The following is a 12,991-nucleotide window of genomic DNA, read 5'->3' on the forward strand; positions in this document are numbered from 1 at the left end:
TTTATTATTTAGAAAAAAATGCTTTTCGAGTTTCATTTAAACTAACGCTTTGGATAAAATGTGGGAGGCGAAGAAAATAAAAGAAACAAAATATTTTTTTGTTCTGTTTTTTTACAGGTGATTCCATGGCGGTCGCTACTGTCTGTGCATGATGGGGTTGATAGGCAATAAGTTGGTTCCTGATTTTTCTAAGTTTGATCTTGCAAATCTGCGATAAACGATTTCTCTTTAAAGCGGCTCAAGATAATGTGGCAACCTGAAGCATGGCACTTATAAAGCGCGAGTGAGTCACCGATTAGCCCTACTTTCTCCTCCCTCAACCATTAACATTTTAATGTGCTTTTACTCCATGGCCGAAGACCTCTGCTTCCGTGAGGATTTGTTTTCTGAGTAAGGTTGCTTCTATGCTGCTTCCTTAGGCATGTGGAGCATTGCGAGACAGGTCAATGATGGTTTCATTATCTTCAGCGATGCAAAGGTCCTTTTGTTGGGTCCTATCTTTGAGTCAAAGAAGCATTTGCTGATGGTTAGTTTCTTTGCGATGATTTTTAAGCTCAATGGTATATTTTGAAATTTAAAAAATATAATTTTTATGTAAGTTTAAGGAAAAAAATTTTTTCTTTCTCTTAACTGTCTCTCTACGCTATAGTGTCACCTATCACTCATGTTCATAAATACATATAAATGTATTATAGAGTCCCTTTTTATACTATAGAACCATTTAATTCTCTCGGTGTGCATGCAGACAGAACTGCAAAGTGATCGAACTACTCTCTTTTCTCTGATCACATCATCAGACTAGACTTCCTTCAAAAAGTTTCACACGTAAAACCTGTTTGATTTGATTTCTCAATTAAACTGAAATACGCGATTTAGACGAATTCAATTTAAAATGGATTTAGTGGGATTTAGATTTATTTTTTTTATTAGGATTTGGCCTTACTTTAAATATAGAGTCTGGCGATTATCATTAACCATGCATCCTCATTCAACTAATGAAGTTTTTATTTCTAAAAAAAAAAACTTTTTAAGAAGTTCTTTATATTTTTTTTTTAGAAAAGAATTAGACTTTTTTAATAAGGATTATGGATGTAAAAATTCAAAATTTATTAAGCGACTGATATATTTTCAGTTAGTAACTGAACTAAAATAATTATACAACTATTTGATTGCATAAAATCCATTGAAAAGTTTAAGTTGAAATTAGTATGAGAAGCTTTATATCACTAATTTTATAAGATAGATATTTGAGTTCATTAAAATGATTTTATCTTATCTATATATTTAATTATAAAAAATTTAAAAATTTATCTAATTGATCCCATACGCAAAACAAAATAATTTTTTATTTAATTTTTTATACATTTTATTGTTTATTTAAATTTTAAATTTATTATGAATGAGTTTAAGTAAGAATTAACCTTTAATTAGTTGCTTTCAGAGTGCCGTACAAGTTATGAACTTTAAACCGCCACGGATCCAACAGTAGGTAGCTGATTTCTTTATCTTTATCTTTACGCACGCCACTTGTCACCTAATCACTCAACTTAAGTGTGGATTCTAAATACGGAAATTTCTAAAATTTTTCAATAGAAAAAATAAGATTCTTGTTAAATAAAAAAAAAAAAAAACAGAGATCCAATAGGATCTTGTTAAGAAAAAAGATTGTTGTAATTATAACAGAGCTGTTCAATTCAGACCAACTATCCTCGGTGGAAACATGGCAAGTGAGAAAGAAGTGCAAGGACTTTTGTTTCCGGTCAAGGCAAAATGATTCAAGAGGATTTCACATAAAGACATACAACAAAACACTTCTTGCAGCTGGTTACAATTACCGAGACACAGTGCCAAGATAAGTACAAATTGAGAGATGTACAAGAAGTCAACAACCATGCCCACATGTGTTAGGGAAAGCAAGCTATAACATTATTGAATAAGTTAGGATTCCTTCTTACAACACTACAATTTCTGATGCTACCCATCAATTAAAGGATGTGAAGACTCTCATTCCCTTGTGCAGCTCACATCTCTTTCTTCCATGGACAGGAACTCTCATGCAGACAGAACCGTCCTGTAAGGCAACTCGACATGTGATTGTGTCCAAACTTGGGATGGAACTATTAGATAAGTTACTACCACCGCTCTTTCCTTTGTGCTGCCAACACCGCTCATTTCCTTGACTGGGTTTCCTTCTGCAGACTGAACCATTCCCTAAAGTTGCTCCACAAACAGAAGAACAAGGTTCATCAATAGAACTTTCATTTGAAGAATGAAACTGAAGTCCCTGATCCATGTTGCTTCCAGACGAGGCGTTGTTGTCCGTCCAGTCCACAGAACCATTGTTAGCAGGATGGAATTTTTCCTCTGCTAGTGGCTTAGAGCTGTTGACCCTCATCCCCTTGTGTTCCTCGCACCTTTGCCTTCCTGGCATTGCTTGCTTCATACAGAAATTCCCATCACCCAAATTTACCCCACATGAATTAGTGCAAGAATCCAGATGCACACCAGGCAAATCACTTGAGTTCCCTTCTGAAATTGGTTTAGAACTGTATCTATAAATTTTCATTCCTTTGTGACTTTCACACCTCTTTCTCCCTGGAACTGGTGGCCGTCTACAAGGGATACCATCATTCATGATGAATCCACATCTGTGAATGAGGTCCTCATCAATGCCGCATTTGTCTGAAACTAATCTAGGCTGCCATCTGCTAAATTTGAAAATTCCTTTGAAGAAACTTTTTCCATCTTCATCAGCAGGAATAGTACATTTTTCTGGGGAAAGTGGCTTGTTTGCTTCAATTTTAATACCCACTTGATTGGGACGTAGAAATAGAAGCCTTTTTGAAATACTTGAAAATCTTCTAGTACTAGAAGCAATTTCACAAATTTTCTGAAGGATATCATCAGGACGGCGTGCACAATTACAACCTTTATTCCATGCATAATCAAAAGTGTCAAGAAGCAGAGCTTCTGTTTTCTCAGCGTTCCTCTTATCCTTCATCTGTTTCAGGAAAGGCCATGAGAAGGATAAAATAGAATCCTAGAAACTATATACCAGAACAAGCAAGCATCCCTGATTCCTTTACTGCAGGAACACAATTGCAATCAGTAAAGCATCAATCACTTTGATATACATATATGATGTAATCATCTTTGTGTATGTAGCATCATTATAGAACTTTTTTTCAATTCATCATAATAAAGAAATTATTTATCAATTCACGCAGAATCAGAAAATATTTTTGAATTCTGTGAATGGTGTCGAACTGCTACTAAACAGCTTGTCCGACAGCTTGCTCTCATGGCATGCACTCGGAAGCATGCACACTTTTCTTGCATGCAGGTGCCCGCGTGGCACCTGCATGCACACCCTCCCTGACTGTGCCACGCACAGTAAGGGTCATTTCTTCCCCACTTCTGTAAGGGTCATTTCTTCCCCACTTCTGTCCCCATTTTTCTTTCACTTCTCTCCCCATTTCCCGCTGCTGCTCCCCACTACTGCATTTTTCTTTCTCTCCTCACCTCCCTCAGCATACTTCTTCCTCTCCATTATCTCCCTTTCTCTCCACCTCCCTCAGTATACTTCTTCCTCTCCACTATTTCACATTATTTCCTTCAATCTCCCTCAGCACCTCTCTCTCTTTAACAGGTTTGTCTATCATTTATTTTTTTTAATGTGTATATATGTTTTTTAATTCATAAATAAAAATAAAATTATAAGTTGTAATTTTGTATATAATTATAAGTTTTATTAGTATATATATTAAAAATTTATATGATTATAATTTTATTGAAAAAATTAGTTTAGTATAGTAATTTTAGGGTGAAATGAATTAATAAGATTTGTTGTGATTTTTGGATAGAATAATTTTAGTAAATATATATTATTATAGTGTTAAATTTTTTATTGTTATTTAGTGATAAATTTAATATTGGTAATTAATTTAAGTTTAAAATATATGATATGATTTAGTTATAATGAATTAATAATTTATTTTATTTTAGTAAAAAAATTAGGTGTGATTTAGTGTATTAGAAATTTATAATTGATAAATGTAATACGGTGATTGAATATATATTGTAGTTTTGGATAGAAATAATTTAGTAAATATATATTAGTGGAGTGATAAATATTTTTTATAGTGATTTAGTGAAAAAAATAAATATTGATAATTAAATTAGTTTAGTAATAATTATGGTAATTTTAGGATAAAAAATATTAATAATATTTGTTGTGATTTTTTAATAGAATAATTTTAGTACATGTATATTGTAATGTTAAATTTTTTATTGTTATTTAATGATATATTTAATTTTGGTAATTAATTTAGGTTTTGGTTTAAAATAATGATATGATTTAGTTATAATAAATTAATAATTTATATTTAATTTAATTTAAAAATTAAGTGTAATTAAGTGCAATAAAAATTTATAATTAATAATTAATTTTGATTTAGCGAGGTAAATTAATTAAAATTAAATTTTATAAAAATTTATAAATAATAATTTAACATGATATTTGAATATTCAGGTGTTTTTGAATATAATAAAGTTAGTAAATGTGTATTAGTATAGTATTTCATTGTGATGTGATATTGTATATTATTCTGTATAATTAGATATGTAGGAAAGACGCAACCGCCGTGACCGTCGTGATTATATTTTACCGGATCTCAATAATCCATCGTTGCTATATGTACAAGCAAAACATCGGTATGAGGCTATATAGCCACAAATTATAGAAACTAGAGCGATAAGTTGCAAAAGAACGAGCACAATTTTGCATTTGAACGATATTCCAGAGCAAATTATACCTCACCAATGGCGTACGGGTTTTTATGACATGAAACATCTAGGTTTTTTTGCTTTGGATTGACACTTAATTACTGCCCTTGTTGAGCGGTGGCGACCAGAGATCCATACATTTATGTTTTCGGAAGAGAAATAACCATTACCCTTCAGAATGTGGGGCTAATTACTAGGTTGCCGATTAATGGTACACTATTACAGGCCGATCACGTCACCATTGACTAAGAGTATGTGAGGCATTATTAGGTATCGTTCCACCTAATAATGCCATAAGAGGGTGCTATTTGAAAATGATGTGACTAGCTAAGAAGTTTAGTAACTTCCAGATAATGCTGATGAGGAAGTTGTACAAAAGTTCGCACGAGTATATATTTTGAGGGTCATTGGAATTATTTTCAGTGATACATCAGTTTTTCGTGTGAACCTAATGTTTTTACCGTTGCTAGCCAATCTGGAAGAAACCGACAATTATAACTGGGGTGGGGATATGTCTGACATGATTGTATAGCCAATTGTATAAGGCGACAAATCCTGACATTATACAGATGGCTGGTCCATTGTTCATACTTCAGAGATGGGCATCGGACCGTATCACAGCAGTATCCCCGACACTGTCTAACCGAGTACCACATCATGATACTCCACTAGGCAGCAGACATGTGATATTATAGTATTGTTAATTTATTTTTTTTTTTAATTTAATAATACAATATATTATATTGTATGAGATTGTCACCCACATACTAGTGGAGCTGCGTTATCAGTTAGATCGGTTATTATCCGAGCAGATAATACTGTTAAATAAAATTAATTTATGTATAACACTTAAACATTGATTTAAGATAATTTGGGAGCCATACATTAATACCCTGATTGAGTCACTCTCCAAATGCTGTCACGAATGATGAGAAATTTGGAGAGCTGTTGTCCCGCTAATCTGCTTTCACATTATAGAGTGGCATCAGCCAGATCGTGTCATGCGACAGTTTGGTATGCAACAACATATTCCAGCTGAACCTCAACAATCTACTGCACTCCATGATTTTGATTTGCGGAAGAGCAACACAAATTGGGCAAAAGTGCATTCACATTAAATCGCGCGCTAAAACACCCGAGATCAAAAAATAATTACTAGACTGCCAGCAACAGAATCACTCCATTTTCATTCAAAGTATATGGAGCGGTACCGTAGGGTGTCCAGACGCTGAATTTCAGTTAAAGAAGCGGCAATGGGATCAGGGGTAAAAAATTTATAATTTTTATATCATTTTCTATAATAACAGCATATTTTAAATAATATAATTTAATATATGTATTGCAAAGGATAGTCTGGAGCATATGTACGCTATTGCTACCAACCCGACCACTGCGAGCATTACGGCTATTTACAACCTAATACAGTCCGTTTCTTTTTGTTTTTGTATGATGAAAGAGAGACGACGGACACAGTTGCTAGCTCCACATACAGCACTTGCTGCACTGCCTAGTACAGCTGACCCACCTATTTCAGAGTCAGGTGGTATTAGGGGTAGGAGTCGTAGTCATGCTAGGGACCGTAAATGTGCATCCAGTGCCTCCCCCGATACAGTTTCATCAATCCACACTTGATGAGGATGCACCAAGCTCATCTTATGTGACATCCATGATTCATCCTTCTCATAGTCAGTTCATCGGATGGACGCCTGGACCTTCGATGCCGACTACATCCCCTTCATTTATGCCCGGTGTTTATAGTGTATCATATACAAGGTGAGAGGGATGTGCATCCAGTGCCTCCTCTGATACAGTTTCATCAGTCCACACATGATGAGGATATACCAAGTTCATCTCATGTGACATCCATGATTCATCCTTCTCAGAGTCAATTCATCGGATGGACTCCCAACCTTCGATGCCGACTACATTCCCTTCATTTATGCCCGGTGCTTATAGTGTACCATATACAAGGTGAGATGAATGTGCATTCAGTGCCTCCTCCGATACAGTTTCATCAGTCCACACATGATGAGGATACACCAAGTTCATCTCATGTGCCACCAGTTCATCTCATGTGACATCCATGATTCATCCTTCTCAGAGTCAGTTCATGGGATGGACGCCTGGACCTTCGATGTCGACTACATTCCCTTCATTTAGACTCCTGGCATCGAAAATGCCGACTACATCCCCTTCGTTTATGCCACCAGTTCATCTCATGTGACATCCATGATTCATCCTTCTCAGAATCAGTTCATGGGATGGACGCCTGGACCTTCGATGCCGACTACATCCCCTTCATTTAGACGCCTGGACCTTCGATGCCAACTACATCCCCTTCGTTTATGCCCGGTGCTTATGGTGTACCATATACACCAATAGGATCGATGTTTCCTGCATTTGCATCAGAGCCTGTTAATGAGCCTTCTGTTTCTAGACAGTATTACATGTCAAGCAGTACTTCAGAGCATATGTTTGCAGAGTATACTGTTGGGTTGGGATATGCGCATACTGATGTTTGTCTATTTAGTCAGTCCGATCCATCTGCGACTGAGGTGCGTAATCCATGACAAGGTCGTTTACGGGCTCCATATGAAAGGAGACATCCAGGCTGTGGGACTGGTGATCATAATTGATACGTTAACTTTATATGTATGTGAAAATGTGTTTCAATTAAATTTTATTCATTAAGTTTATTTTTTTATTTGTAATTATATGAGACTATGGTGCAGATATTGATTGAGTTGCAACAGATTACAGATTCTCAGTTTCAGAAGCAACAATTTCTTTTGCAAATCCAGGCATCATGGGATGAATGGTAAGGTTGACTTAGAGCAATATTTTAGCAGAGCAATATTTTAGTTTCCAAATCAACCTAACCATTCATCCCATGATACCTGGATCTACAAAAGAAGTTGTTGCTTCTGAAACTGATAATCTGTTGCATCTCAATCAATATCTGCACCATAGTCTCAAATAAGTATAAAAAAAAATAAACATAATGAATATAATTTAATTGAAACACATTTTCACATACATATAAAGTTAACGTATCAATTATAATCACCAGTCCCACAGCCTGGATGTCTCCTCTCATGTGGAGCCCGTAAACGACCTTACCATGGTCCCGGTGCTAGGAATTGTTAATGATCCATTTCGTCCTGTATCATCGTTGGATTGAGATCAGGATTGTGCACCTCAGCCGCAGATAGATCGGACTGACCAAACAGACTGACACTAGTATGCCCATAAAACATATGCTCTGAAGTACCGCCTGACATGTAATTTTGTCTAGAAGTAGAAGGTTCATGAACAGGCTCTAATGCAAATGCAGGAAATATCGATCCTATTGGTGTATATGGTACACCATAAGTATCGGGCATAAATGAAGGAGATGTAGTCGGCATCGAAGGTCCAAGCGTCCATCCCATGAACTGACTCTAAGAAGGATGAATCATGGATGTCACATGAGATGAACTGGTGGCACATGAGATGAACTTGGTATATTCTCATCATGCGTGGACTGATAATATTGTATCAGGGGAGGCATTGGATGCACATCCTTCTCACTTTGTGCCTGATTCCTTCTACGGCCCCTATCATGACCACGGCTCCCCTATCATGACCACGACTCCTACCCCTATTACCACGTGAAACTGATTTTGGAATAGGTGGGTCAGCTGTGCTAGGCGGTGCAGCAGATGTTGAATGTGGAGCTGACAACTGCCGTCTCTCTTCCATCATACAAAAAGAAATGGATTATATTAGGTCGTAAATAGCCGTCATGCTCGCAGTGGTCGGGTTGGTAGCAATAGCGTACATATGCTCCAAACCATCCTCCAGCAATACATATATTAAATTATATTATTTAAAATATGCTGTTATTATAAAAAATGACATAAAAATTATAAATTTTTTACTCCTAATTCCATTGCCGCTCCTTTAATTGAAATCTGGCGTCTAGACACCCTACAGTACCACTCCATATACTCTGAATGAAAATGGAGTGACTTTGTTGCTGGGGTCCAGTAATTATTCTTCGATCTTGGGTGTTCAAGCGCGCGATCCAATGTGAATGCACTACTGCCCAATTTGTGTTGCTCTTCCGCAAATCAAAATCATGGAGTGCAATAGATTGTTGAGGTTCAGTTGGAATATGCTGCTACATATCAAACTGTCGCATGACACGATCTGGCTGATGTCACTCTATAATGTGAAAGCAGATTAGTGGGACAACAGCTCTCCAAATTTCTCATCATTCGCGACAGTATTCGGGGAGCGACTCAATCAGGGCATTAGTGTATGGCTCACAAATGACATTAAATCAATGTTTAAGTGTTATACATAAATTAATTTTATTTAACAGTATTACCTGCTCGGATAATAATCGATTTAACTGATAACGCAGCTCCACTAGTACGTGGGTGACAATCTCAGTTATTTGCCTGGCATTACTCCACCTGTATAATATATTATATTATCAAATATTTTTTTAAATATTAAATTTTAAAAAAAATATATTAACAATATTATAATATCACATATCTGCTGTCTAGTGGAGTATCATGATGTGATACTCGGTTAGAGAGTGTCGGCGATACTGTTGTGATACGGTCCGATGCCCATATCTGAAATATGAATAATGGACCAGCCATCTGCATAATGTCAGGATTTGTCGCCTTACACAATTGTCTGTACAACCATGTCAGACATACCCCACTCCAGCTATAATTGTCGGTTTCTTCCAGATCGACTAGCAACAGTAAAAACATTGATTCACACGAGAAACTGATGTATCACTGAAAATAGATCCAATGACCCTCATAATATATGCTCGTGCAAACCTTTGTACAACTTCCTCATCAGTATCATCTCGAAGTTACTAAACTTCTAAGCTAGTCAGATCATTTTCAAATAGCACCATGCCTCACATACTATTAGCTAATGGTGACGTGATCGGCCTGTAACAGTATACCATTACCCGACAACTCAGTAATTAGCTCCACATCCTGAAGGGTAATGGTTATTTCTCTTCCGAAAATATAAATATATGGATTGGATTATTGAGACCAAGTAAAATATAATCACGACGGTCACAGCGACTGTGTCTTTCCTTCATATCTAGTTATACAAAATAATATACAATATCACATCACAATGAAATGCTATACTAATACACATTCATTAACTTTATTATATTCAAAAACACCTGAATATTCAAACACGTATCATTTATAATTTTTTATGAAACTTAATCCCACTTAATTTACCTCACTAAATCACAATTAAAAATTAATTATCAATTATAAATTTTTAATGCACTTAATCACACTTAATTTTTAAACTAAACTAAATACAAATTATAAATTCATTATAACTAAATCATATCATATATTTTAAATTTAAATTAATTACCAAGATTAAATATATCATTAAATAACAATAAAAAATTTAACCCTACAATAATATACATTTACTAAAATTATTCTATCCAAAAATCACAACAAATATTATTAATTAATTCTATCTTAAAATTACCATAATTATTACTAAACTAATTTAATTATCAATATTTTTTTCACTAAATCACTATACAAAATATTTATCACTACACTAATATACATTTACTAAACTTTTTCTATCCAAAACCACAATATATATTCAATCAACATGTTACATTGTCAATTATAAATTTCTAATACACTTAATCACACTTAATTTTTTTACTAAAATAAAATAAATTATTAATTTATTATAACTAAACCATATCATGTATTTTAAATCTAAATTAATTACAAATATTAAATTTATCACTAAATAACAATAAAAAATTTAACACTGAAATAATATACATTTACTAAAATTATTCTATCAAAAAATCATAATAAATCTTATTAATTCATTCCATCTTAAAATTACTATAATTATTACTAAACTAATTTTTTCAACAAAATTATAATCATATAAATTTTTTCAATATATATACTAATAAAACTCATAATTACATATAAAATTACAGCTCATAATTTTATTTATAAAGCAAAAAATATATATATACACATTACAAAAAATAAGTAATAGACAAACCTGTTAAAGAGATAGAGGTGCTGAGGGAGATTGAAGGAGATGGCGTAAAATGGTGGAGAGGGAGATGATGGAGAGTAAGAAGTATACTAAGGGAGGTGGAGAGAAAAGGAGATGATGGAGAGGAAGAAGTATGCTGAGGGAGGTGGAGAGAAAGAAAGAAAAATGCAGTAGTGGGGAGCAGAGGGGGAAATGGGGAGAGAAGTAAAAGAAAATGAGGACAGAAATGAGGAAGAAATGGGAATAGACGACCCTTACTGTGCCACGCACAGTAAGGGAGGAGTGTGCATGCAGGTGCCACGCGGGCACCTGCATGCAAGAAAAGTGTGAGGCACTTAGTGCCACTTTTGCTAGGAGTGCAGGTGCTGGACAGGTATGTTCGGCTCCCTAAGTGCTAAACAAGTCAATGTCATGTTCAGTGGCAGTTTGACACCCATGGTGCTGGACAGTTTGACACCCATGGTACACTCACGGTGTCAAACAATGGGTAGTTGAACACTATGGGTGTAGATACGGTGTCAAACAATGGGTAGTTGAACACTATGGGTGTAGATACTGCCCAGCACACCTGCACAATCTAAAAATATTTTTGGATTTTATATGAATTAATAAATAATTATGTCTGAATTGAAAAAAAGCTCCGTCATTGTACACACACATACACAGTAACAGATCTCCATGCGTTAAACCAACTCTGAGATAGTGGAGAGCTCATGGAAGCACTAGATGAGTAAGTGATACCTGTTCAATCCATTTACGTGCTTATGATAGCTATGACTGTTTATAAGGTTAAAATGACATCTAGTTCATAATGTTCAGTGAATTCAAGCTAGAAATTTCATCTGATCCTAGAGAAATATCAAATTCTAAAACAACAAAATGTTTATACTTGCTTACGTGATTGCAGAGCCAAATTTTCTCGACCATTATGGACCCTTAAAGCAACTAAATAAGCAAAGAAAGCAAAGGCAGTACTTACTGAAGCCCATCTAAACACAATGGAGTGGCCTCCGGCGAATATCTCCTCGAATAAACGAGGCCCTTTTTGAGGAGAGCCATTTGAACTATCCCAGTGACCAGTTGCATAGCTATTGCCCAAATGAGCACCTGAACGGCCATAACTCTGAAGACGGCTCCTGACATTGTCAGCTTGGCCAAGGTAAACCACTACAATGTCATCAGGATCAAGCTTGCCAACTAGGCGCCCCAGCCCAGAGCGAGAGACCGCTATTCCAAGCTCGTATAGACCGGGCCCTGAGCTGGTTGGGAGATTATGAACCCTGTACCTAGCCGCTCCTTCCTTCCTCTGGGAGTAATCATCCCAATCAGAAGGTCCAATAAGAACCTGTGAATAGAATCACATAAAGCCAACGAAATGCAGTTTCAAGATGCTACGAGATTAACTGTGCACAAACTTAGATACTTCATGGAGATCGCACTTTGAGTTCAGCGATCATGAACTTATAAAGAGGAGGAGGAAGAGGGAGGGAGGTCAAACCTGCCATTTGGAGAAGTGAGAGTCGTGCTTGGTTCGCTTATAGTCTTCGCTTTTCAATCTGGTAGAAGAAGCAGTGGGAACGGCGGATTTGTCGCCGTCCGCCATTGTTGCTTTGTGGTTTGCTGCTATCTGATAGTGACCGTTTGAAAGAACCGGCAGATTTTGAATGGAAATTGAATTGCCAATTGAAAGACAGATTGAGATTGCTCTGTCAATTTCAAATTTCAACGGTTCGATTCTGCAGTTGGCCCAATTGTTCTTTAGAGATTGGGCTTAAGCCGAGGGCCCGTCCCTGATCTCTATCACAAGTATAGCTGGTGGCTACACTAGGATTCAAAATTGAAACCGAATCGGTTTAACTGGATTTACACCAAAACTGAAGTTTCCCTTCTAAAAATAAATAATTTAAATAAAATCAAATTATTCAAAATTAAAATCGAAACCAAGGCATATTTGCTTAATCAAACTAATTTTAAAAGTTGGATCACTTTCTTTTTTTTATATAAGTAGGAAATAAAAAATGTAGAGATTTGAAATATGAGCTTATTGAGTAGGGGCGAGTATTCGGTTGTTTCAGTTTAAAATCAAATCGAATTGAATAAACTGAAAATTAAAATGTCAGTA

The 12,991-nt window shown here is 35.5% G+C and overlaps 1 protein-coding gene and 1 long non-coding RNA gene across 2 annotated transcripts; one reads left to right on the plus strand and one right to left on the minus strand.

The window, feature by feature from the left end:
- Positions 1-57: 57 nt before the first annotated feature.
- Positions 58-2,185, plus strand: LOC122723341. The gene is made up of 3 exons (XR_006350283.1): positions 58-526; positions 1,699-1,937; positions 2,047-2,185. It is a non-coding gene; the product is annotated as an uncharacterized LOC122723341 (long non-coding RNA).
- Positions 1,775-12,547, minus strand: LOC110611058 (protein EFFECTOR OF TRANSCRIPTION 2). The gene is made up of 3 exons (XM_021751174.2): positions 12,368-12,547; positions 11,849-12,214; positions 1,775-3,001 (listed from the first exon to the last, which is right to left on the minus strand). The coding sequence occupies exons 1-3, from the start codon at positions 12,470-12,472 to the stop codon at positions 1,982-1,984; spliced, it is 1,491 nt and encodes a 496-aa protein (XP_021606866.1). The 5' UTR covers positions 12,473-12,547; the 3' UTR covers positions 1,775-1,981.
- Between the last annotated feature and the right edge of the window lie 444 nt (positions 12,548-12,991).

The sequence above is a fragment of the Manihot esculenta genome, chromosome 3 (genome assembly GCF_001659605.2).
Source record: "Manihot esculenta cultivar AM560-2 chromosome 3, M.esculenta_v8, whole genome shotgun sequence".
Classification (NCBI taxonomy): domain Eukaryota; kingdom Viridiplantae; phylum Streptophyta; class Magnoliopsida; order Malpighiales; family Euphorbiaceae; genus Manihot; species Manihot esculenta.

Coding starts and splice junctions, on each gene's coding strand:
- LOC110611058 (XM_021751174.2), bottom strand. CDS start 12,472: ATGGCGGACGGCGACAAATCCGCCGTTCCCACTGCTTCTTCTACCAGA. Junction 12,215..12,367: donor CTCACTTCTCCAAATGGCAG/GTTTGACCTCCC, acceptor TTCTATTCACAG/GTTCTTATTGGACCTTCTGA. Junction 3,002..11,848: donor TTGTGTTTAGATGGGCTTCA/GTAAGTACTGCC, acceptor TTCCTGAAACAG/ATGAAGGATAAGAGGAACGC.